Genomic DNA, 26,248 nt, shown 5'->3' with positions numbered 1-26,248 from the left:
GGAACCTTGGAAACTTTGATTTTAAAAAAATTAAATAACTTTTGCCAAGACTTTTGAAATAATAAGATATATAGAACAATATCTGCATGTAATACTAATTTATTTAACCTACCAGGAAAGAGATGTTTGGTTGAAATTTGAATATAAAAAAAGAAATCTGAGACTCTATAGAAATTGGACACTAGATGGGGCTAAATTTCCAGAAAGGGGACAAAAAAGACAAACCTGTTTTTTATCTTGGATTTGAAAGAAAAAGAGTGAAACTTATAAAATGACATACGCAGAAATGACACTTGAGATATTTCAAAGGATCAGTGAAGAATTGGAAGAGAAACTTATAATTAAACTAACAGCAATAATTACTGCACCTGCTAATGTATTTCTTTAAGGTCTTTAGGAAAGAGCAAATGAAAGATGAAAAGGAGAATAACATACAAGAATTTACAGGCACATAGAATGAAGAGGTGAAACAAATTTCAGCTGATATAGAAACATTAAAAAAAAATAAAATGTAGATTATAAAGCAGAGATGACAGTTAAAGTGGAAATACAAATGATAAGTCAAGAGATAAAAAATGATACCCTGGACAAAGACTTATCAATGGATTTACAAAAGAAGGTTTTTTTAAGTTCTGAAGAAATCTTTGAGGCAGGAGGAACAAAGTTTAAATGGAGGTACAATCCCACAACAGCAAATTGATGAATTAAAGTTCAATAGGAACGGCTGCTGGAATTGGGTATGTCTAGTTTAATGAAGAGAAGGACGAGGGGGGATATGATAGCAGTGTTCCAATATCTCAGGGGCTGCCACAAAGAAGATGGAGTCAAGCTATTTTCCAAAGCGCCTGAAGGCAGGACAAGAAGCTAATCAAGGAGAGAAGCAACCTAGAACTAAGGAGAAACTTCCTGACAGTTAGAACAATTAACCAGTGGAACAACCTGCCTCCAGAAGCGGTGAATGCTCCAACACTGGAAGTTTTTAAGAAGAGACTGGACAGCCATTTGTCCGAAATGGTATAGAGTTTCCTGCCTGAGCAGGGGTTTGGACTAGATGACCTCCAAGGTCCCTTCCAACTTTACTATTATTATTATTATTATTATTATTATTATTATAACCCCCCCCTCCAAAAAAAAGAAATATAAAGTTGACTTGTTTGATAAGGGATGAAATAAAAAATACCATCATACAAAAGTGGAAAAACTTTATGGACTTTTTGTTAATATCTTTTAGTGAAATGACAATTTTTGGATTTGCGAATGGAAAGGGGGGATTATGGGAAGAAGCGGATTATATACTGTATCTAATTCTGTAAGTGGTGGAGAAATATCAAATTTGCTCGCACTCATTGCAAAGAAGAACAGGAGTCACTTCTTTAAAATATTCTTTTTTCCTTGCTCTTATTCGTTTCTTGTTTCATTCTTTATTTTCTTTCTTTTTCTTTTGGCACTTTGTTTTCCTTTTTTTTCCCCTTTCTTTTTTTCTTTTCATATTTGTACTACAGTACTACAGTACAAACATTACAACATGTATGTTAAAAACCTTAATAAAAGATTTTTCTTTTAACAAAAATAGAGAAAATGATGGAGAGTCAGCTACATGGGTTTGTAGGAAAAACAAACGATATGAATCTCCTTCATTCAGGATTAAGACAGGGTGTGGGAGGGAGGCAGCGTTGGTTACACTGGTGGATGATTTATGAGGAATGAATTGGACCAGGTTAGCCCTCCTGATCATACAAGTCCTCTTGGTGATATTGTGAACCATGATAAACTTTCAGGCTGCCTGTTGGAGCCATCACTTGGAGATGGTTCTGCTCCTACCAGAGCAGAGAGTTCCAATAATTGTCATTCGGGAGAAGCAGTGCTCCAATATAGAGTATCGCTGGGCAGAATTCTTTTCCCCCTAATATTGAACATCTGTATCGACCTTCTGGGAAAGTCCACCTGTTGATTTCAGCTGGGACTTTGTCAGCAGATTGAGCTGGAATTGCTGTGAAATGCCCCATGATACTCTCTACATCAGCGGTTCTCAACCTATGGGTCACGACCCCATTTGGGGTCGATCGACCATTTCACGGGGGTCGCCAAGCAAGGCTGTCTGCCATTTTTTTCCCTTTTCCGGCGGGTGCCTTACCTCCCATGAGCTGGGCCAGCTGGTGGTCGGCCTGCTCCGTCTCTGCCACTTGCCAGCTACGCCTTGGCTGGCGCAGGGGGCGGAGCCATGCATGCGCGGCACTCCCGGACAGGGAAAGTCCTCGACTTACGACCGGTTGGGTAGTCCTCGACTTACGACCGGTTTAGTCCTCAACTTACGACCGGTTTAGTCCTCGACTTACGACCGGTTGGGGGTCGCGGCATTAAAAAGGTTGAGAATCACTGCTCTATATGCAGTGTGACATTGGGTTACATTGGTAACCACGTTGTCCATATATGGTTCAGGACATCTAGACAAGGCCTGCTTAAGGTCACATATCTGCAGAAAGTGAAAGGTTTATGAAGTAGAGGTCTCTTCTCGGTGATGGTCCCTACATCATGGGTATATGCCGTTCAGAGATGCATTTGGGCTCTATTTATTCTTGGCATTCAGGAAGGAATTGAAAATCTTTTTACATCAGAGTTTGCCAGCCTTGCAAAAGGTACTCAAAATAGGAAGCATGCCCAGATAAACTAATTCTACTTTATTGTAATAATACATTAACAGGACTCTAACAGAATCTAAGTCTTGCTGTTTTAGGTTTTGAAATATATCAAATATTTCATTGTTAATTTGGAGCGCACCTTATTATTATTATTGCCTTTCTTTTTAAAATATCTTTTTAAGAATTAGAAGCACCAAAGAATAAATTCCCATTTTAAAAGAATTACTACTACCATTATTATTAGTATTTTGCCTCTGTATGAAAAATGAAGGAATTCAAGTGAATGCTGCCATCGTGTGTTTAATACTTGGCATTGCTAGGAGAAAATGTTATTAGCTTATAAAATCAGAATACTTCCTATAAAAGCAGAGAATGTCAGGATCTGTTCAGAGGTTCAGTGATTTTGTTCTGAGATTTTTCCTGGTTTATAAAGTTTCTCTCTTCCTCATTGCTCTTGGTGCCCATCACATACCTTAGTATTCTATCTATTTTAATATTATCTGGGTTTTGACATTGCTTATCATGAATTTTGAACATTCTATGTTTAACCTGACCAGGAATGAAAAGCTATATCATCTTAACACGCTGGGATCAAAAATCCCAGAGGGCAACAATGGATCTTTTTTTAGCACTGGCTACTTTCCTTGCCTCACCTGATTTTTAATATTATTTTAGAAGTCTTTGAATTCAAGAAAATGGCAAGTTGGATTCTGTAAAGCAACAAATAAGACTCGGGCACCATCTTTATTTCCAAGAATGTCCCCAAGGAGGGAAGATATTAACTTTTTCACAAATAAAAAAATGGTAGATAGGGGCAGAAATGTAGCCACGGGCCTAGAAAACAACGACAACGTTAAGTGTGGTAGAACAGAGCTTCCAGGCCTAGGATGAGTGCATACCATTCTCAGAATAAATGAGATATCTTTATTATAAGACTCTTCCTCAAATCTCTGTTCAGAATTCTACACAGTGTGCAAAGAATTAAATTATGGTCTTCAATAATACGAATATAGCACATTCAGTGGTATGGTATTATAGTTTATACTCTGAATATATAGTGCCTAGTACCCAGATGAGCCTCTTTCTAAATGCTTTGAGAAATTCCACCCCACCATCTTGAAATAATACCTCCAGTTCGGTTTGGGAGAGAGAACAGTAATTCCACATCAGTCATTAATTTGGCCCCAGTATGTTTCCCATCTATTATAGCTTGATGTCGACAATTCATCTTTCCTTTAACTGCTCTAGGCAGCTTTTAAAGGTAATTCACTTCCTGTTTCCATTTGGAATTATGACAGATATTTTAAGTGCTTAAGAGTAAAACCGCGTGAAATGAATACTCAATTGTATGTAATTAGACCTGTCCCAAAACAAATTACCAAGTCAGAAACAAAATGGTTTTGTTATAAAGAAGTCGGAAACCCCCCTGAACATTATCTTCTTCCCCTTTGTAGAAAGAAGTAAATTTAGTTACGTGGTCATGTTCACATTGTATCCCTAAGGATCATTATGCGTTTGTTTTTTCATACTCAGTCCGTATCATACTTAAAAAAATTACTGTGAAAAAGTCACGAACTTAGGTGTGTATATGACGTGTTTATGATTACAACCCCTTGGGAAGAATTTGATACATATGAAAAATTCAGATGCTTGGCAATTGGTTCATATTTATGATGGCTGCAGTGTCCCAGGGTCATGTGCAGTGGTGGGATTCAGCCGGTTCTCACCACTTCGGCAGAACCTGTAGTTAATTTTTTGTTGCCCAGGCCCAGAATGGATTTCCAGAAGTGGCATCCATGCAGAGAACTGGTTGTTCACATATTTGAATCCTACCACCGGTCATATGATCACCTTTTGCAAGCTTTTGGCAAGCAAAATCAATGGGGAAGCCAGGTTCAATTAACAACCATGTTACTAACTTAACAGCTGCAGTGATTCACTTAACACCTGTTACAAGAAAGGTCGTAAAATGGGGCAAAACTCACTTAACAAATGTCTCACTTAACAACTGAAATGTTGCGCTCAAATTGTGGTCGTAAGTTATACACACCTGCATACATAGATATACACATACAAATACATACATACTCCGTGTGTGTGTGTGTATGTATACATACATATATATACATCCTTATGTTAATGTATGATGTTGAAACTTGCTGTTTGCTGTTACCTTTTTAGAACAAAAATCAATGTTTATTTTATTGTTGCTTTTCCCTGCACCTTATAATCATAGCCTTGAGGAATGGCACCACCTATTGGCCTTCTTCAACCTGACATCGTCTTGTAAGAAATTCTGAGAACCGCAAACCAAATAAATTTGGACAGCACTAAACCAGGGAAGTCTCTACTTACTATTACACACTACACACACAAACACAGACCCATGACAGTCTACCACTTGAAAATATTATGTATTGCACAATTTCCATGTCTGCCTAATTTCCCTAATTTCCCTTTTCTTGTTGAAGAATTTGCTTGCATTATGACTGATCTGATCTATTTTTACACACCGTGTCGGGAGAAAATATTCCGTTAAACGTTAAACAACTCTATTTACGTCACTATGTAATCGACCAAAATAACGACTAGTATTACGACTAACATTACATTAATAAAAAACATTTGTAATTTCGTGTAAGGACTGTCAATCTTGTTAATTAGTTACCTTGTTGGACGGAGGTCTTCGACACTTACGAGGTTGTGACCTAGTTTTTAAGAAGAGACTGGACAGCCATTTGTCTGAAATGGTATAGGGCTTACTGCCTGAGCAGGAGATTGGACTAGATGACCTCCAAGGTTCCTTCCAATTTTATTATGATTATGATTCCAAATCATCCACTTCTCAAGAGACATTTAAGGTCAACATATAAATGTAAAGTGGAATGTAATATCTAGCCTTCTTTTCAATTGTAATATTGCACTGTAACTAAATTAATAACTCTGGATTTGTAGCATTGTCTGCAAATGAAGGATTCTAGCAACAGAAAGTATCCTCCAAACTTGCTCATGGTTTGTTCCAAAGAGATGGGAAATGTTCATGAAGTAGGAAATGAGCTGGTACACTGTACAACAAACTTAAGCGGCACTGAAGGAGCATACAGTCAAGTAATGCATCACAGACCAGTGCTTGGCAGAGAAGCCACGGAGGCCTTGAAAAATAAATTTATGTATTTATTTATCAAATTCTGAGACTGCCTCTCTTCCTCACAGAGTGCCTATACTTCAGGCCATGATCTTCCCTGAGACATTCTATGGAAGTGAAAGTTGGACTTTGAAGAAGCAGGACAGGAAGAGCATTGATAGTTTTGAATTTTGGTGTTGGAGAAGAACCCTGCCAATACCTTGGACAGTCCAGAAAACAAGCCAATGGATCATCAAACCAATCAACCTAGAACTTTAATTCAAGTCGCAAATGGCCACAATAAAATTATTCTACTTTGGGCACCTAGCTCCCTAGTAGAAAGTTTTAATGCTGGGAAAGGTTGAGGAAAAAAGAAGAGGATGATCAGCAGGAAAGTGGATAGATTCAGTTATGGTGGCCAGGGGTACACCGTTAGAAGACCTGAAAGATCAGATTAGGGAAAAATTGTCATGGAAGAAATCTACCTGTTTGCTAAGAATCAACGCCAACTTGATGGCGCATGATGGATCAAAGAGAACATGAAGTGGAAAAGAGATGCTGGTGTGTAAATGGAACTCAGCTCATTCAACAGGAATCTCACAACTGATGTATAATAATAATTATAGTAATAAAAACAAGTACCAAAATATTAAGAGTAAAGCAAAGAAAACCTGACTGGTCTCAGAGTATCACAAGGAATACATTAGCTTGCATGATTCTGATATTTATAGGTAATTGCATCATTGATTTAGATAAAAAATATTGTGAAAAGGATGGTATTATTACCTTTCCAGTGAACCTCTAGATGGTAATATTATTTTCATAATGCACAAATCCCAGACTGACACAACAAAACAGCCACCTACTGGTCACATGGTGCATATATGTGATATTAGAACATTTTTGCCCTCAAAGAGATTATTTTACCTTGCTAAAATTTTGTCACTTTCCCCTTTTTGTAAATATCTTCTGTAGTTCTGCATATTCCACTTTTGTTTAACCACTTTAGATACTCTGGTGCCTTTAACATAATTATTAACTGAATGCTCTAACTAGGACCATTTGTATACACATTTTAAAAAGCCAGTTCTAAAAAGGTATTTGTGGGATCCACTATCTAGAGATCTATCCATTGTAAGCACACAGTATTTTAGATATTTTTATTGCAAGAGAGAGTTTGGTGGGCCCACTTCTTGCATGTATTCTAAATGATGCATCCTTTTAGCATTTATTCTATGTCTACTAAATTTTCTTAGTCTACTTTGATGTACATTTTCATTAAAGAATACGCAAAAAAATACTTCTCATTTGCACTCCAAATGGCACACTCGAAGAACTTAGATCTTTTCAAAAAGTATCTGTTTTGTTAATACCTCTCCTGTTATATAACTTATAATTTTGTACCTAATAATGTTTACTTCCCATTTACCTAGCCTGTGCTTCCTGGAACGTCCTTTGTCTTTTTTGAAATATTGTATTACATTGGCTACTTTCCAATCCTTTAATGTGACCGGTTCTACAGATAAGGTGCATATTTTAATTCAAAGATCAACATGTTCACATTAGAGTTCCTTAAGATCTCTCAGATGTTTTATTGGGCTACCTACTTATTGCCAGTGTCAGCAATCATATCTCCTTTACATAAAAGGTAACTAATGATTAATTAATCTTGATTGGGCGGTTTTTAACAAACTCTATACAAGTTCAGGTAGAATGAGCTAGTATTATACACATTATTGCAAGGCTCATATGCCTTCTAAGCTACCCTTCCCGTACAGTTTCTTAAGTGATTGACTCATGATCCCAATATGAGAGGAATATTTACATAATTATGAAGTGTTTTTCAATCATGTTATTATTAAACAGCAGGAAATGGCAGCAGGAACTCAATCAAGAAAAGGAGTGGGACTATTTGTTTGTGAAATTAACTTCCCATAACACTGTTGTATTTCCCAGGTTGTGTGTAATCGCCTTAAGGTCTATGAGGGCCACTCTGAGTGCTTCCACACACCCCATCTTCAGCCATAAAAAACAACGAACAATATTCCTCAAAATAAACAGTGGTCTTTCTCTTGAAGTTCGGAAACATGCTTCATTGATAAGGTTTACAAGTGGCCATATCTGCTTTTTCCTTCGAAAAACAAGTCCATATATTGAATGATCATGGTTTGTTTAAACATACTTCATTGAATAGTCATAATTGGCTAGGTTTGCCCAATATGCACTATAAACCATGAATTAAGAAGGGCAATAGGTAAGTTCCCATAGTAGACTAAGCCAAATTCAGACAAATCACATTGTGACTTAATGTATGTTACGAACCCAATCCAGAGAGCTTGAACAGGGATGCCTAAGGGGGTCCAAAAAGTCAAGGTGGCAGGCACAACTAAACAATGAAAGCCGCATCTCCTTTTCAATATGTGTGCAATGACATACATACAAAAGAAGATGGCTGACACCTCCACTTTTTTTTTTTTTGCCCTTACCTCCCCGATACTGAGGGTTACTTTATTGTTTTACTTTATGGTATTCTGCTGATACCATCAAGTCAAGCTTTTAATGTATTAGATTGGATGCTTTTCTATCTGTATTTCTACAGAAAATAATGTATTTAACAATTACAATTTTCCAAACAAAATACAAAAACAAAGGTTTATCTATGTGTGAGAGACACTTTGGCCTACTACTTAGAGCAGCGGACTAGAAATCAGAATACTGTGAGTTCTAGTTCCACCTTATACATGAAAGTCGGCTGGGTGATTTGGGGCCAGTCATTTTTTCTAATCCCACAACATCCGGGTCCGGCCACAAGTCATTTGATCATTTCCTCTTACAACGGGCCGGTTGCATCATGCGGAAGCCACACCCACCCCAGCTCCACCAATGGGAAAAAAGTTGTGATATGTCACGACACGTCACGTGACATGGTGAGTTTGACACCCGTGTTTTACAACCAATGAATCAACACTTGATTGATTCTGAAAAAAATGCAGACTCTGCACTTGTGGGAAAGCATTAGGAAGGGGAAAATGTGTTTATGTTTGTGTCTTATTTTCCTGAATCCTTATTTCCTTACTTTTCCTGAACATGCATGAACCTGAACATATATAGAATTGTGCTGACTGATATAATGAGAAGTAAAAAATTTGCTCTAAATGTTAGAAATGAACAGAGCTCCCAGTCCTAAGAATACACTTAACTATTCAAGATAGCTGAGATTTCGCATCATGATAAATCATGTTTTATTAAGCCATGATTTGATATGTCCAGCCATAAACTGAACAAAATTGAACAAACTACATTGTGACTTAGTACACTGTTGAACCATGCTACCATTCTTGGTCATGAATCTTTCCCATCAAGTGAACACCTTTTAAAGGTCTACTTAGCTCTGCAAAGATCTAGTTCTACGTTCTGCCCGCTTCTGCCCGAGGACACTCCCGAAGATAAATCCAAATCTTCCGGTTCCCTCAGAAGTTCTTCAGTCACTATGAACGTCACCCTTTCCATTCATTTATAACAATGTGTAGGAATGTGGCTGCCTCCCAAAATTGTAGAAGGGGTGGTTTCATTGTTCAACAAGCACTGGATGCTCATAGGCAAGTGTTAATCATGATCTTTCAAATTTCACAAGCTTGGAGTCTTACAGTTTTGTATGGGAGAATGATTGCTCAGAGAGACACAGGAAAGTGGAGCAATGACCTCAGTGTAAGGATTGACGGTGTGGTTAAGAGTCAGATAAACGTCAAGAAAGAGAGAACACACAGCTTAACTGGATGTTGCTGCTAGCTGGGTAGGACCATATTTGCAGCTCTGCCAGCAGCAAAGGTGTCTGTTTCTTTAAATACCTTGGTGGGATTATTTCTGCAGCTATGTCCACAGTTAACCGCACTTCTTCCAATAGCTACCAGAACCCAGGATTTGAGGTAAGTCTAAAATGTTTTGTGTTGTTGTTCTGGAAAAAGTTCAGATAATTTAACACAGTTTCAAGGAAGGACTGTCACCTGCTTCGCCCAGGCAACAATTCTTTAATAACAAATAAACTTGCTAAGAAAGAATCTGTCAGTGCAAGTGCTCTTTTCTCAAAGACTGAATACAATTACACCATTGTGAAGAGATATGCGAGTTACTGGGCTTTTTTTTCCCCTTCTGGATTATTATATCAACAAATTAGTCCTACCCCTGTTTGACTCGGGAACTGAATTAGTTGCAAGTACAACTTTTAGATACATTCTGAACTTATTTAACCTATTTGGGGGATGGGGGGGGGGAGAATCCCAGGCTAGATCACGTTGTACAGATCGTAATGACTGTGGTAGCAGTGTTGGTTGTACAGTGTGATTGTTTTACAACACATATGTAGGTATAATTTGCATTTTTAAGCATTTTGTGCCATTGTACCAGTGTTATCAACACTAATTAGTATTTACTAATAGTATTTAAAGTAGTACCCACAGGGATAGAAAATATTTACATCTAAAATGCTTCATTAGCGTAACTTCCTCAACCTGGCACTTTCCAGGTTGGTTAAGATTACAATGCCCCAGATTCCCCAAATTCCCCAAATTCCTTGGATCTCCCATATCCTTTTGGCACCAAGTTAATTTCTTTCATTTTCAGAGATGCATAGATTAATCATTAAATTTAAAACAAAGGCTATCAGTCAACACTAATATAAATGCGTTCCAGTTTATTTATTCTAAAAAATAAGTAAAAGAATTCTCAATTTATATCAATCGTCCAATGGCACTTAGCTGTTTTCTAGTGGTCAAAATATCACATAATAGCCCCTGAAAGTTATTATCAAGCTTAACATGGACAATTGTGGGAAGCAGGTACAGGATTGGCAATCACTTCTCTTTCTCACCTTCTTCCTCCTTTGTGTTTGTTATGAATTATTTCTTAACATCTGTATTCCCACCATTACTCAGGTTGAGTTAGAAGTGCTATTATTAAAATAACCACACGCAAAACCACATGCAAGAGGAAGGTTATCAGAGGACTGATGACCTCCACCCTCCAAAGTTTACACTAACATATAAAAATTATTTTGAAAAATTATTTGGCAACAATCCAAAGCATCCTGATACTGGTAGTTCTTGACTTACAACCACAGCTGAGACCAGAATTCCCATCCTAAGTCAGTGCAGTTGTAAAATGAGTCATCACGTGACCAGATCTGATTGTGTGACCAGTTTTACTGTGATAATTAAATGAATCACCATGGTCAGGGGTAGGCAACCTTGACTCTTTTATGACTCATGGACTTCAACTCCCAGAATTCCTGAGCCAGCCAGCTCAGGAATTCTGGGAGTTGAAGTCCACAAATCATAAAAGAGCCAAGGTTGCCTACCCCTGATTCCATGGTCATTAAGCAAATCATGTGATTGTCAGCTGAATCTAGATGTTAGTATGAAGCACCAACATGATGGCACATAATCCATAATTAATCAAAAAGTATGTTTGATGACCTCAGGTAATGCCAGACAGCTTACAGGTTCAATCAGTAGCTTACAGTATCTGATTTAGAAAATTGAATTATCCATGACTCAGTGGAGTGAAGTCCAGGTAAACATGTTGTCAGGGTATTGCCAGATAATCCATAGAGCTCTCTGCAGTTACACCTAATCGTGTTTCCATATTGTACTTCACCTTAATCCAGTTTGATTCTTTTGGCATGTTGATATGACTTAGCTTTATGTGTAATCTAGGCCACTATAACTTTCTCAATAGACCATAGCTAAAAGAAATCTTGGCTCACAATAATATGTGAGCCCAACCAACAAAAAGGATTGCAGTCACTGGGCAGATAGGAAGAAGGGTTAAAAGTCGGATAATGAAAATTAAGAATTTGGATCCTGGAAGTCATCCCCTAGTAATCCCAATTACTTTCCATAATTGTGGGTGTTTTCTGGAGTGCATTTCATTATTTATTTAACAGTATTTGTAACGTGTGCCAGCCTACAGTACCCCGAAAGCAAACTTAAAAAGCTTTCCTTGGGAGGAAAATCTTGTTGAAATAGCAAGTAGTTGTGTATGAAATACAAGCAGGGCAGAGGTCACACTCAGGGGGAGTGTGTTTCAAAGGGAGGGAGCTATCACAGAAAAGGTTTTGTTGTTGTTATTGTTGTTGTTGTTTATATGTTTTTGATGGGTTGGAATTTCCAACAAGTCTTCTTTAGATTACTAAGTAGGATAGGCAGATTTAATTATAGCGAGATGCTGCTTGATGCATTCCTTTTCTGTGCTGTAAATGGATTTAAAGATGATTTCAGCTTTAGATATCCCTATACAGAATACCCCGCAACCTGACAGAGGTAATGAGAAGTATGAGTCATGATGAAGAGCCCTGGTGGCGCAATAGTTAGAATGTAGTATTGCAGGCTAACGCTGCACATAGCTTGGAGTTCAATCCTGACAGGGCTCAAGGTTGACTCAGCCTTCCATCCTTCCAAGGTCAGTAAAATGAGGACCCAGATTGTTGGGGGCAATATGCTGACTCTATAAACCACTTAGAGAATGCTGTAAAAGCACAATGGAGTAGTACATAAGTCTAAGTGCTATTGCTATTGCTATGAGTGGCTGACATCAAGGCATCCTCGTCCAGATATAGTGATCTTCCTTTTAAAGCAGTGTCTGTGGGATGACTGTCATTTTAACTTCACAACCCTGTTGAAATATGCCTAAAGTTAAACTATGAGCTCCACAGTGAAACGAGGACTTCAACCTGCTCCCATTCTATTTCTCTAACCATTACACCACAGTGCAATTCCTATGGCACACCTGGATGGCGCCCAGGTGGGATACATCAGTCTCTGCCTAATTGACCTGTTTTCAAATGTGGAATCTACAACTGGAAGATGAAGAAAGTATTCACACATGCATTTATCACTTATTTGATTTAATAACCATCAACACACTGTAGCAAATTAGATATGGGTCTTCAGACCTCAAGTCATAACTTTTAACTAAGAGAGAACACTAAAAAATGTATTTACTAACGCCAGGCACAAGATTGGAATAAAACTCTTATGATTTTCTAAGAAGCAGTTTGGTGGCAAACCAAACTTGGATGGGATAATGGGAACAAATCAGCTAAGAATCAAAAATATCTCCTCCCATTCTGCTCAGTAAGGTCAGATGAGGAAAAGAAAGTAGAAAAGGTCGTGAATGTGCAACAGAACTTTCTTTATAAGGCAAGAGGAAAACACTCTTTGCAATCTCTTTTGCAAGATGTCCAATTTCATCTCTTTCCTCTGCAAATTTTGTAAGTTTTTCACTTGTAGGAAGTTTTTTTTTTTAAAAAAAAAAAAGAAAGAAAGAAAAGGAAATTCATTTACAAGAAAACTAAGAACTTGCATCTTTGTTGCAAAACCAGCTACTGAAAGGAGTAAAAAGAGTTTTTTTTCTTACTTATCTTTAGCAAAGTACAGTACTGCAGAGGAGAAAATATCACAGGAAGAAAGTAAGGGGTATAATTTATGCTCCTTGCAAAAATAACAGTTCCTGCAGTTTATAGTTGCCTGGCTGAAGTTTGGAGGGTGCAGTTGCATCTTAAAGTTTGTGGCATATTAAACTGGTGATTAAAAGTTCAGAGCTTGCAGTTTGAGCTCCTATATGACAGAATCAGGACAGGCAGACGAAAGGTGTTTAAACAAACAAACAAAATGAAAACTTTAATGGAATTTAGGAACTGATTTTTTGTGCTTTGACTCTTTCCTCTATTCCCTCAGGGAGCAGAATGTGTATTTATGTCTCTCTGTGTGTAGATCTCTGTTTGCGTATATCCTCCATTTTATCTTCACAACTCTATGAAATGAGTTGAGTAAGTGTCGGAGGACACTCAAAAAGCTTCATGCCTTTGCAGGCATTTGAATCTGGATTTCCCTCAATTCACAAATTTATTATATAGGTAATGTATGTATATCAAGAAGTTAAATATTTGACCGAGACTGAGAGGGAGTGCTTGGCCCAAGGTCACCTAGCTGGGTTCCTAAGACAGGACTGGAACTCATGTTTTCTCAGTTTCAGGCCTGTTGCTTTAACCACTACACCAAACTGGTTCTCATTATTATATTACTAAGATTTAAATTTACCCCTTTGTTGTTTGAGAAGTAAGTTCAATAAAGAACTATCATTATCAGATGGAAGGCAAATTTACAGTCCACAGGTTTGCTTGCATTTTAATATTGTTACGTAAAGATACTTGATTCTGTTTAATACAGATACAAAAATATGTAGCTTTTATTAGCTTTGAAATGTGCCTCTTTGGACTTAGCTAAATAATTTATTAAGCTTAAAAGCCATCTTTTTTTTTTAATTTTAAAATGTCAATATGACCATTCGTAGTCAGTAGAGGTCAGCTAAAAAGCAGCATGTGGCCTCCAGTTTTAGCAGAGGCTCCCGCACCTCTTAAAGTGGAAGAAGCACTCTACATTCCTCATAGCACCCCAAGATCCCATTACAAAAATTCAGTGGCAAAATGGCCAAATGTCAACCCCTGACATCATCATTTGGACCCAGTGTTGGATTCTTGAGGGAAGGAATAAAGGGTGGGAATGGAGCTGGAAGATTCTGGAAGGCAAGGTATTTCCAACTTCCACCTCTAAAATTTCAAAGGCTCTACCCCAGAGGCCCGAATCATATTTCTGCCAGGAACAGTGTGTTTGTGGGATTTAAGATTGGTGATGGAAAGAGTTTGTTCCCAGATGCCTCCCACTGTTTCCTATCCCTAATTCAGTATATTGAAATAAGCTAAAGTAAAAGGTGAAAAAAAGGTAAGGACAGGTGACACCAGCACTGCTTTTTTTTCCCCTCTGATCCACTTCACCAAATGGCCTCCTTTGGCCCTCTTGATCCTTGAAAAATTGAAGCTTGGCTCCTCAGACTCTAATGGGTTTCAGATTTTGATTTGTCTGAGCCTTGAACTGTACTCTGATCCACTGTAATGAAGTGACCGATCTAATCTTTACAGTGAATCGGTATATTTAAGTTAGAAAATTCATTAATGGATTTCTGCGCATGAACCATGATTGGGAAACTCAAAGGTGCTTTTTTTCCTCCCCAAAAGGCAATTGAATTGAATTTTTTCCTTGAGGAAGAAGAAGACATTTCACTTCTCATCCAAGAAAATTCATGTATTATGACTGGATGGAAGGACAGGTTCTAACAGGATTTTGGGGGGGGGGAGATTATATTTCTTTGCAGTCATGTAGGCATTAGCACTCTGTCTGAGAGCTGTTGAGGCCACTTGGGGGTTTATCTGTGCTCTCAAAGTCACCTGAATGACTCTGAGGGCCCAGATAAACACCCAAGTGGTTTCAACAGCTCTCAGAGAGGGTGCTAATGACCAGATGACAGCAAAAAAATGTAATTCTTCCATTGTTACCACCATCCCCCATCCTGTCAGAACCTATCCTTCCATCCCCCCACCATCCAGTCACAACTGATGAAGCTTCCTCCTCCTCAAGGAAAAAACAGTCCAACTGACTTAAAAAAAAAAAGCATCTTTGAGACAGCTATGACCTGGATGCTTGAAAATCTCCATAGACATGTTTGGGAAAGTTGTCCTGAGGCTGGATCAATTGATGGGTTATTTTATTTACAAATGGCAATTTAGCCCAGGCAAGAGATTTAGCCTTTATTGACTCATTACAGTTATGAAGATTCTATATCTATCCAGGATGAACATTAAAGGTATTGTACTAAAATCCATGTTCTTGCTTCCTTGGTCTTGCCTGGCAAAGGACAATTCAGCAGAAACCAGCCAAGCCTGGGTGTTGCTAATTACTAACATGAGTTTGCTCAAAATATAAGGCTACAAATTCTACCTATTTACTTTTCATTCAGTTTCTCTCTACCCCACCCTCCTAGTCACAATCTGGCTTTGCTTCTCTCTGAGAAATTAGAGGCTGTGCCAAAGTTGTACACATGGAAACAGAAACTAAAAAATGATGGACATCTTTTTGTGGCCAGGAACTGCACTTAATATTATTTTGTGGGCAGTGATACAGTACAGATCAAACCATACTTTTCTTTCTTTGCTGTTTAAGTGTTAAGCTAATGTTAAGATTTATCTGATCTCTGTGAGATGGGCTAAAATGAAATTTGCAAAATTGTATTTAATCAAAAACACAATTTGTAAACCATTCAGCAGATAATGAGTTAACTACATGATATGAATTATCCCAATCATTTAAAACCAACAGTCCTCCTTTGTTCAAAGTTGGTTAAGCAGTTTTTATTTGCAATTTTATGGTAAGCCAATCTAAGTGCTTCTCTGATTTCTCAAGATACTAAAAGCTTCCATTATTCGCCGGCAGGCAACTCCATTTCCAATGATAGCACAATAATAGTAATTGCCAACTTAGAATTTGTAACTTGAATGTGTCCCCCAGGATAATAGTCCATAACTATTATGCTCTTCCCTACAGTTTCCCAATATTCATATACACATTGTTTTTTTGGTGGGGTATTCCAGTCTAATCAGAGGAATTAAAACATGGGGAATACATTTAGCTACAGCTTTTGTATGAATCATGCCTCAAACTAGCAACAATCCATGCAGCTGACTTTCAGTAATCCTTGTGTTGGAAAAATATGGAAATATGTTGGTGCAGAGGAGAGGGGATCCAGGAATCACAAAAAGTGGGAGGATTGGGAGATCTAGAATGCAATTTATCCACTCCTATCCACCTTGTTCCAATTTTTGGTTATCACAGAGGTGGGAATGTGATCCCCCTCGCAATATCCCATTCTGTACACACATACCGTTAATGGCTTTTGCCTGCCTTTAATTCTCCTTCTTTCTTATGAAGACACCTGTAGGGAATAAGGAAGATGGCCTGAGCAGAGATATGCAGGAACCACTACTTAAGCAAAGGGGGATGAAAATCTTTAAAGTCCAGAACAAAGAGATAACATTCAGAAACGGCTCAGGCAGATGCCTGCCTAATTCACTGAATGATAAGGAAGATGAGCGCAATCAGATTTGCAAGATTCTGGTATTATGGTCAATCTCAGGAAAAGTCATTGTAGCCTTCATGTGGAGTTGATTTGCTGGGTTGATCTACCGAGTGGGGCTGACAGCACAGCAAGATGAATGTCACTCCTATTGTCGCATATGCTAACTTGAAGTCTGTTCATCTCAAGTCAAATGTTGTGCCTTGCAGGAAGACACCGATGATTCAAAAATAAATGGTATTGCATTAAGAAACAGGAACTTAGAAAGCAGTAACTCTCTTCATCCTGATGAGGTAAGAGGAAATGACAACTTTTGCTTCTGTGGGCATTGTGCTGAACTAAACACATTACAGTTTTCTCTGGCTGTTAGTGTTAAACTACTGTTTAAATCAGTAGTTTGGGAACTGAGAAGGAGCCAGAATATGATTTTGGTATGGGGAAGAAAACTTATACGCTTTGGGTAACCAAGCCCTACCCTTTCAATTAAACATACCTAAAGATTATTAAGATAACTGAGATAATGTGGGATGGTGAATAGAGAGCAGACATCTTGAGAGACACTGAGAACTAGAAGGCAAGTTTTCCTTGTATCTGGCCCTTGAAGAGGAATCAAGGGAATAAAAACACATGATTAGTAACCCATTTTGCTTTCTCTTCTCCTAGCATGAGACAAACATCAATATTGACAGCAAGCCATATGGAAGCCAACCTGAATCAGAAGAAAACAAGAATCTTGGGTGCAAGGGGTAATAATTTCATTAGGAGTTCTCCACCTATCAATGTCCCTTTCGAGTGACGTTTTAGTGCATTCAGGCACACTGGGTTCAGTTTTCGGCTTCCGAGTTATTTTTGATATCTAAATAACAAAGGCCTGTTCTTCAATCACTCTGTCATACTTTGCTTCTTTTGTAATAAAAGATTCCATAGAGGGTTGCGCTAACTTATTGGCATATGATTATTATTTATTTAAATTATATCCCATCTTTCTTCTAAGGCAGAGGACCCCAATCTTTGTGGCTTGGCAGCCCAGCTGGGATGGAAGAGGGGAACTGGGCCATGAGAGTGGAGAGCTGGTGCATGTGCATGCACAAACGCAGCCTTTCAGTGGGTGGCAGGCCGGCACGCATGCACATAAGGGCCCGTTGGTACGCCGTTCACGCCAGTTGAACTGCATGCACACCAGCCAGCCACTTGTGCAGCCCAATTCAAAACAGGCCACGGCCCGGGAGTTGGGAACCTCTGTTCTAAGAGCTGAAGATGGCTCACACAAGATTTTTCCATAACAATAATATTTTTGGGTAGTTTGGATTAAGAGATACCTTTTGGAACATCTGAACCCCCCAGGGTCTCTGCTCCTACCCTCCTGATCTTTGGTAAGGCCCTGAAAACCTGACTCTGCCAGTTGGCTTAAGCCCCAATAGGGTAGTGCCACTCTGGAGGTGCTTGATGGACTAAAAGCAGATCCCACTTCATTCCCTGCACACCTTGTTCCCACCTTCCCCACCTTTTTGCAATAATTTATAATGTTATTGCTATATTCATTTGTATTGTTTATTGATTTTAATTTTGTAAGCTGCCCAGATTCACCTTGTGGCAAGATTAATTAATTAGGCTGGCCCCAAACTCACTTACTCAGATAGCCAAAGATGGTCTGGAACCTGATTTCCAACTACTACACAAAGTCTGATCAGACCCCGATGGATCTTAGGCTTGCTTCATACATGTCACTAAAATCATCATGTCAAAGAGTAGAGTAGAGTAGAGTAGAGTAGAGTAGAGTAGAGTAGAGTAGAGTAGAGTAGAGTAGAGTAGAGTAGAGTAGGAAGAGACCTTGGAGGTCTTCTAGTCCAGCCCCCTACTCAAGCAGGAGAACCTATACCATCTCAGACAAGTGACTGTCTAGCCTCTTCTTAAAAATCTCCAGTGATGAAGCGCCCACAATTTCTGGAGGCAAGCTATTCCACTGGTTAATTGTCCTCACTGGCAGGAGTTTCTCCTTAATTCCAGATTGCTTCTCTCTTTGTTCAATTTCCAACCATTGTTTCTTGTCCTGCCCTCTGGTGCTTTGGAGAATAACGTGACCCCCCTCTTCTTTGTGGCAGCCCCTTAAATACTTTGATTGCTTTTGGCTTCGCATGGTATCTAAAACCAAATTACTATAGTTTGCTCATCTAAACATGTTTGTAAAAACTTTTACTCACATGAGGAAGACAATGTAAAGAAAATCTAAAATTCCTGTATAACCAATATGTTCTGTTCATTGTTAATTTTAATATATTTGGTAATGCATACTTATCTACTTACAGTACAAAATAGTGTGTGTTTAAGTTATCCTGTTTACAGTACTTATTATCTTACATTTTATCCTTCTAGGAAACTTGCAAGGAAATATGATATGGTCCTTCAATTTTGCAGGAAACATAAAACTATAATCCGATACATTATTTATGGAATACTAATTACGGGTAAGTAATATACATTCTGGAAAATAGCATTTTTTTGTAGAATTTGGGGTATATATATTTTTTAAGTGTGAGACTAATTGCATAAAATAAAATCCATCTCTTGGTTATATGCCCGTCTGATTACTGCAATCTTCTCCAGCCAGAAGGCTATCTTTGAAAAAAGTCTGTAAGCTCTAATTTATGTAAAACATGTCAGCTAAGGTGTAGACCAGTGCAAGAGCTATTGGAATTACACAGTGGCTATTTTGAAAGTTCTGTACTGTTTGACAAATTGCTTTTTGGGACAATTTAATATGTTGGTGTTAAAATTCTTCAATGAATTAAAGCCTGACTACCTGAAGATACATATAGCCAAGTGGCCTTGTTAATATGGTATCCTCCAGTCTTATGTTAACAGGAAAGTATGGCTGCATAAATTGGGCTGTCCTGACCATTGAGCTTTATTTTGTTTCAGTAATGAAGCTCATAAGCTGTACTCTATAGTTTTAATGCAGGATATATTAAGAAAATGGATGGATGGATGGATGGATGGATGGATTCCTCTGATTTGGTTTCTCTTCCCACTGACCATCACTTGCCAGCAGGAAAAATAACAATTGTTCTCTTAAACATATGGTGGGACAGGGTTAGACAAATTACAAAGAGTTATTGTGGAAGAGCTTGTCTCCTGGAGACAAGAATACTCTTATTGTTAAGAGGTTTTCAAGCAAAGTTTGAACAGCAGTTCTTGCTGGATATTATGGAGATTCTTGCGTTGGACAAAGGATTGAATTAGAAGACTTCCAAGGTCAAGAAATACCTCCTTATTTCAAGTTTGAATCTTTCTCTGTAAAGCTTTCATGAACCATTACTTTAAAACTGGCAAAATTAAAGACAAATGAGACAATGGCAATGTCATCTCACCTTGTTTAATTACGGTTAGAGGGACAGGTGGATAAGACCTCAGGGACCATCTCTTCTTTTAATACTCTCTCCCACTATTACTATTGAGTGAAATCTTTGTACGTTTATTGTTTACTTCTTTGATGAGTTTTTGCTGTTGTTGTTTCAGATAATTAGATTGCATTGGAATAGGTGGTGATATCAAAATTGCTTTGACTTAGTTTGTGCTTAGCTTCCTGTAGCAACTATAATTTTCCTGAGGTAAAAGTAAGATTAAGCTGACACGATATCAGTTTCATTAACTGCTGTTATGCCTGCTTGGGTAAAACAGAGTATTTTGCATCTTGCCCCTCCCTCTTCCATCAGGGAGAATATTGGTAGTCCTTGACTTAAGACGACAACTGAGCCCAAAATTTCCATTGCTAAGCAAGGCAGTTGTGAAGTGAGTTTTGTCCCATTTTACAACCTTTTTGCCATAGTTTTAAGCAAATCATTGCACTTGTTAAGTGAATTGTGCAGTTGTTAAGTGAATCTGGCCTCCCTCATTGATTTTGCTTGTGAAGGTTATTAATGGTGATCACATGACCCCAAGACAGCACGACTCTCATAAATACATCCTAGTTGCCAAGTGCCTGAATTTTGATCACATGACTGTGGTGATGCTGCACCAGTTGAAAGTGTGAAAACTGGTCAGTAGTCACTTTCTTCAGTGGTATTGTAACTTCAAACAGTCACTGAAAGATGGTCTTCCTTGTAGATGTTTTTCCTCCAATTTGTCAGTCCAAAGCAGAAAGAATGTTGATAATTTGGTCATGAGTGAAACAATCATTCTCATTCTGTTCTTCCAAACAAAACGTTTCCCCTTTTGCCCAATTAAAACATAGAGTTTTAGGGAAAGGATGAAAAAATGAACAGTTCTCTCACCCTGATGGATGCGAAGTGTGGTTAGATCAGGGGTCTTCAAACTTGGCCCTTTTATGACTTGTGGACTTCAACTCCCAGAATTCCTCAGCCAGGCATGCTGGCTGAGGAATTCTGGGAGTTGAAGTCCACAAGTCATAAAAGGGCCAAGTAATTTCTGGGGACCCAATCTTCCATATTTTTACAATCCAAAATACATTTGTGGACAAAATACTTTTGTAGATTCCTAAAGGTTTCTCTATATGAGTCATGTTGTATCATAAGTAAGTAAAGTTTCGTATTAGTAAAGAAAAATTAATGACTACTAGACTTTTAACGACCATTGACAACGTTAAAACAAAGTCCTTTTTTCAACAACCAGGAGATGGAGACATTTTGTATGCAGTCTGGACAGCTGACATGATCTTTCTTTTTTTCCATTACAGCTTATCTGGCAATGGTGATTGCAGCCTGCATCTTGAATTTTCACAGAGCCTTAGCACTCTTCGTCCTCACTCTCCTAGCCATTGTTTTCATCTGTTGGGACTTTTTCATAGCCAGATATGAGGGTAAAATTGCAGAGCTACTGTCTCCTTTGGGAAAATTTCTGAAAGCTCAGTGGTTTTGGTTGAAATGGTAATTAACCAAGTTTCTTTTTTAAAAAAAAGTGAAAATGAGATTATGCAGTTGTTTGTGATTTTCAGTACTATATAAATGTTATAAACTATGTTACGTTTCCTCTTAGTTACTAAAAAAAACCAGGACTTTGCGATATTAACTCAGGATAAAACTTCAGTTTTCTTTGTCCTAAAGAAGTACATTTCAGTATCTAGGCAGGGGATGTACTATTAAAATACACATTGCCAATTATTAAAGTAGCTCCCACAGCTATGTTTTTAATAAGAGTTTAGTAATGATTAGCAGATGAAAATGTTTAGCCTAAGGTTAGTTAATGCATTATCAAACTCATCATGTAGGAATAATACCAAAGCAATCTGGTTTAATTATAGCTATTTAGTAGCCTTTGTTAGGAGGGGGAGACTGAGTAGACTTAAACATTTATTGGAGCTAAATTATCAGGACAATGTATATTCATATATTATTGAAAGCTTGTCTTCAGACAAAAATTCCAGTGATCATTTCATCTGATCATACACTTCTTATTTGGGAGTAGGGGGGACACTCCCAAACATCTTTCAAACTAAAACAGCTTGAATTGTATCAGGTTTAGCTAGTTATAAGAGCCTAAAGTACAGACTGTACTCTTTTATTGGTATTTTAAGGGTGTTTGCTTCGTTTTTTGACCTTCTAGGAAAAAAATGCTACAAAAAAGGTTGTAATATTGAGCGCACAACTTACAATCACAAGTCCAGACCCAATTACAGTCATAAGTAAATCTGTACCCAGAAATTTTGGGATTCCATCACATGCAGCGATGAGCAGAGCTAAAATAAGTAGGGCCAAAAAAGAATGAAACTACTGTTCTTTTTTCTTTCTGGCTACCCTTTTTTCCCCCTGCCATTCATTTTACTATTTGGAAATTAAGTTTAGTCAAGCTCTTATAAATCAATCCCCTTAGTCTGCATTTTAATGACAACTAGATGCAGAAGTATACTCAGAAGTTTGGGTTCTGTCCATTATTGGAAGTCAAGTGTCTTTCTTTCTTTCTTTCTTTCTTTCTTTCTTTCTTTCTTTCTTTCTTTCTTTCTTTCTTTCTTCTCTCTCTCTCAAGCAAAACTAAAAACACAATAAAAGAGAAAGAAAACCTGTCATTATTTGTCAGATTTATACTGCCATATTGTTGTTAAGGATACACACAAAAAGAAACAATCCAAAAAGTTAAGGAAGTAGAGATTACTTAAATCTCTAATGTCTTTTTACCAGAAATCAGTTTTTATCATCAATTGCTGTCACTGACAACTTCTCCAATTGAAGTCAGTACTTCCAGTTTGACAACTAAAAGTTTGACACCACCCCCTCACCCATTTTACAGTCCAATGCCAACAGAAGCTGGTTATCAAGTATTCAATGGGAAGCAATATATGGCTAGTGTGTTTTTAGCAAAAAATAGTTGTGAGGATGTCTGTATTGGAATAGCCTATATTGGGGGCGGGGGGAGAGTTAGTCTAAAACAAGGTGATGATTTTTCCCATAAGTCATTCATTGCAGTGTTTGAACACCTTTTCTCTAGGGTAGTGTGGATCATCTTAATAGTTGCTGTTGTGTGTTGGTTAATTTTTGATACTGCCAAGCAAGGGACCAACCAGCTCATTTCCTTTGGTGGACTTATTATGTATATTCTCTTGATGCTGATCTTCTCCAAGTACCCAACTAAAGTGAGTATGTTTACAATCTTTCATTTATATTTATTTTTATCACATTTAATGTGTATTTGCAACACACTGAGTAGATGCCTGATAGCATAGCTTATTCACTGTCTTTTATTTGTATCTTTGTTTTACACAGTTCAGCCTTTGATTTCTATAATCATTTGTATCCTGCCTTTATTATTTTTATAAATAACTCAAGGTGATAAACATATCCGGCACATCTTCCTCCTCCTATTTTCCCCACAATGGTTGTGGTGAATTGTGCTGAGAGAGAATGACTGGCCCAGGTCACCTAATTGCCTTTCATGACTAAGGCAGGACTAGAACTCACAGTCTCCTGCTTTCTAGCCTGGTGTCTTAACCACCAGACCAAACTGGCTCTTACCAATTATATATCCTCCAGATATGTCAGAACAACTCTCAAAATTCCCAAATAGCATGACATTTGAGGAATTCTAGGAAGTATAATTCCAATATGTATAAAGGATACTAAATTGAGAATATTGGGTTGGATTAAGCTTAAATGTAGGAAAAAAACATTAAAAAGGGGGCAGAAAAATATTTATAAGATATAGTTGTGAATTCTTTCTGTCCTTTGCAACTCTTCTGCAATATCTCTGCCCAAGGTAATGTTCTAAAATGGCGTAGCTTTCCACTTGATACATGCTCCAAAGCTAGAAGCCAAGAGTATTCAAGTCTAATATATATATATATCATGTTTTTAAAGCTGTTCTTTTTACATGAGTCATTCTCAAGGTAGGTCTTGATAGGAAGGAATACACAAAACAGAAACTTTAGTTTTGATTCTAATTCTTATTCTACTATGACCAAGCCTAGACCAGTTTTTAAAATGTTATCGCTCTGGTCCAAAGCTTTGTTGCAAGTTGGATAGCATCCATGGAGGATTGCTGAATTTTTTTTAAGATTGGGCGGCTAAGTAGATGAGTCAGTGGCTCCAGCTGATTCCAGCAGAAAATTATATATTTGATCCTGGAATGTGCAGCCTAACTTTAGAGATAAGTTGGTTACATATCCTACTTCATGCTGGATAATTCTGTATTTGAAGCCATTCTTTATTTCATGAGAGAGAGACAATGATCTTGTTGCATTGCACAACAGTTCACTGTTTTTTTCAGGGACGGCCCAAGCTGGCTAAGTCTATCCAAAGGCTTGTATACTTCATTTCTTTTGTATCTTGTTAGAAACTGGCAGATAATAATAATAATAATAATAATAATAATAATAATAATAATAATAATAATAATAATAATAATAATAATAATAATAATAAAGTTGGAAGGGACCTTGGAGGTCATCGAGTCCAACCCCCTGCTCAGGCAGGAAACCCTATACCATTTCAGACAAATGGCTGTCCAGTCTCTTCTTAAAAACTTCCAGTGTTGGAGCATTCNTTAAAGACCCCTGGGTTAGAAGGTATAAAAATGTTAGGTTTTATGTAAACACCTGTTTTATGAAAACATCTAAGGATTTCCAAAGAGATATACTCAGTACAACATAGTATTCATTCATTTCAAAGCATAATCATTTCTTTTTAATTACTGATGATCTGAAAATTGCTGGTAACTGTTGCAATTTTGTTTCAGGAAAAAAAACAAAACCAGGAGATGGAGACATTTTGTATGCAGTCTGGACAGCTGACATGATCTTTCTTTTTTTCCATTACAGCTTATCTGGCAATGGTGATTGCAGCCTGCATCTTGAATTTTCACAGAGCCTTAGCACTCTTCGTCCTCACTCTCCTAGCCATTGTTTTCATCTGTTGGGACTTTTTCATAGCCAGATATGAGGGTAAAATTGCAGAGCTACTGTCTCCTTTGGGAAAATTTCTGAAAGCTCAGTGGTTTTGGTTGAAATGGTAATTAACCAAGTTTCTTTTTAAAAAAAAAGTGAAAATGAGATTATGCAGTTGTTTGTGATTTTCAGTACTATATAAATGTTATAAACTATGTTACGTTTCCTCTTAGTTACTAAAAAAAACCAGGACTTTGCGATATTAACTCAGGATAAAACTTCAGTTTTCTTTGTCCTAAAGAAGTACATTTCAGTATCTAGGCAGGGGATGTACTATTAAAATACACATTGCCAATTATTAAAGTAGCTCCCACAGCTATGTTTTTAATAAGAGTTTAGTAATGATTAGCAGATGAAAATGTTTAGCCTAAGGTTAGTTAATGCATTATTAAACTGATCATGTAGGAATAATACCAAAGCAATCTGGTTTAATTATAGCTATTTAGTAGCATTTGTAAGGAGGGGGAGACTGAGTAGACGTAAACATTTATTGGAGCTAAATTATCAGCTTATATGTATATTCATATATTATTGAAAGCTTGTCTTCAGACAAAAATTCCAGTGATCATTTCATCTGATCATACACTTCTTATTTGGGAGTAGGGGGGACACTCCCAAACATCTTTCAAACTAAAACAGCTTGAATTGTATCAAGTTTAGCTAGTTATAAGAGCTCAAAGTACAGACTGTACTCTTTTATTGGTATTTTAAGGGCATTTGCTTCGTTCTTTGACTTTCTAGGGAAAAAATGCTACAAAAAAGGTTGTAATATTGAGTGCACAACTTACAATCACAAGTCCAGACCCAATTACAGTCATAAGTAAATCTGTACCCAGAAATTTTGGGATTCCATCACATGCAGCGATGGGCAGAGCTAAAATAAGTAGGGCCAAAAAAGAATGAAACTACTGTTCTTTTTTCTTTCTGGCTACCCTTTTTTTCCCCTGCCATTCATTTTACTATTTGGAAATTAAGTTTGGTCAAGCTCTTATAAATCAGTCCCCTTAGTCTGCATTTTAATGACAACTAGATGCAGAAGTATACTCAGAAGTTTGGGTTCTCTCCATTATTGGAAGTCAAGTGTCTTTCTTTCTTTCTTTCTTTCTTTCTTTCTTTCTTTCTTTCTTTCTTTCT

At 37.5% G+C, this 26,248-nt stretch overlaps 1 protein-coding gene across 1 annotated transcript; it reads left to right on the top strand.

Annotated features, from left to right (window-relative positions):
- Positions 1–9,607: 9,607 nt before the first annotated feature.
- Positions 9,608–20,249, top strand: LOC107294567 (solute carrier family 28 member 3-like). The gene is made up of 5 exons (XM_015823805.1): positions 9,608–9,689; positions 16,935–17,018; positions 17,389–17,471; positions 19,099–19,190; positions 20,242–20,249. Exons 1-5 carry the CDS (start codon positions 9,636–9,638, stop codon positions 20,247–20,249), a joined length of 321 nt encoding a protein of 106 aa, XP_015679291.1. The 5' UTR covers positions 9,608–9,635.
- Positions 20,250–26,248: the final 5,999 nt, after the last annotated feature.

The sequence above is a fragment of the Protobothrops mucrosquamatus genome, unplaced genomic scaffold (assembly GCF_001527695.2).
Source record: "Protobothrops mucrosquamatus isolate PMUCROS unplaced genomic scaffold, P.Mucros_1.0 scaffold1995, whole genome shotgun sequence".
Taxonomy (NCBI): domain Eukaryota; kingdom Metazoa; phylum Chordata; class Lepidosauria; order Squamata; family Viperidae; genus Protobothrops; species Protobothrops mucrosquamatus.
This window is presented reverse-complemented; position numbering and strand designations above follow the sequence as displayed.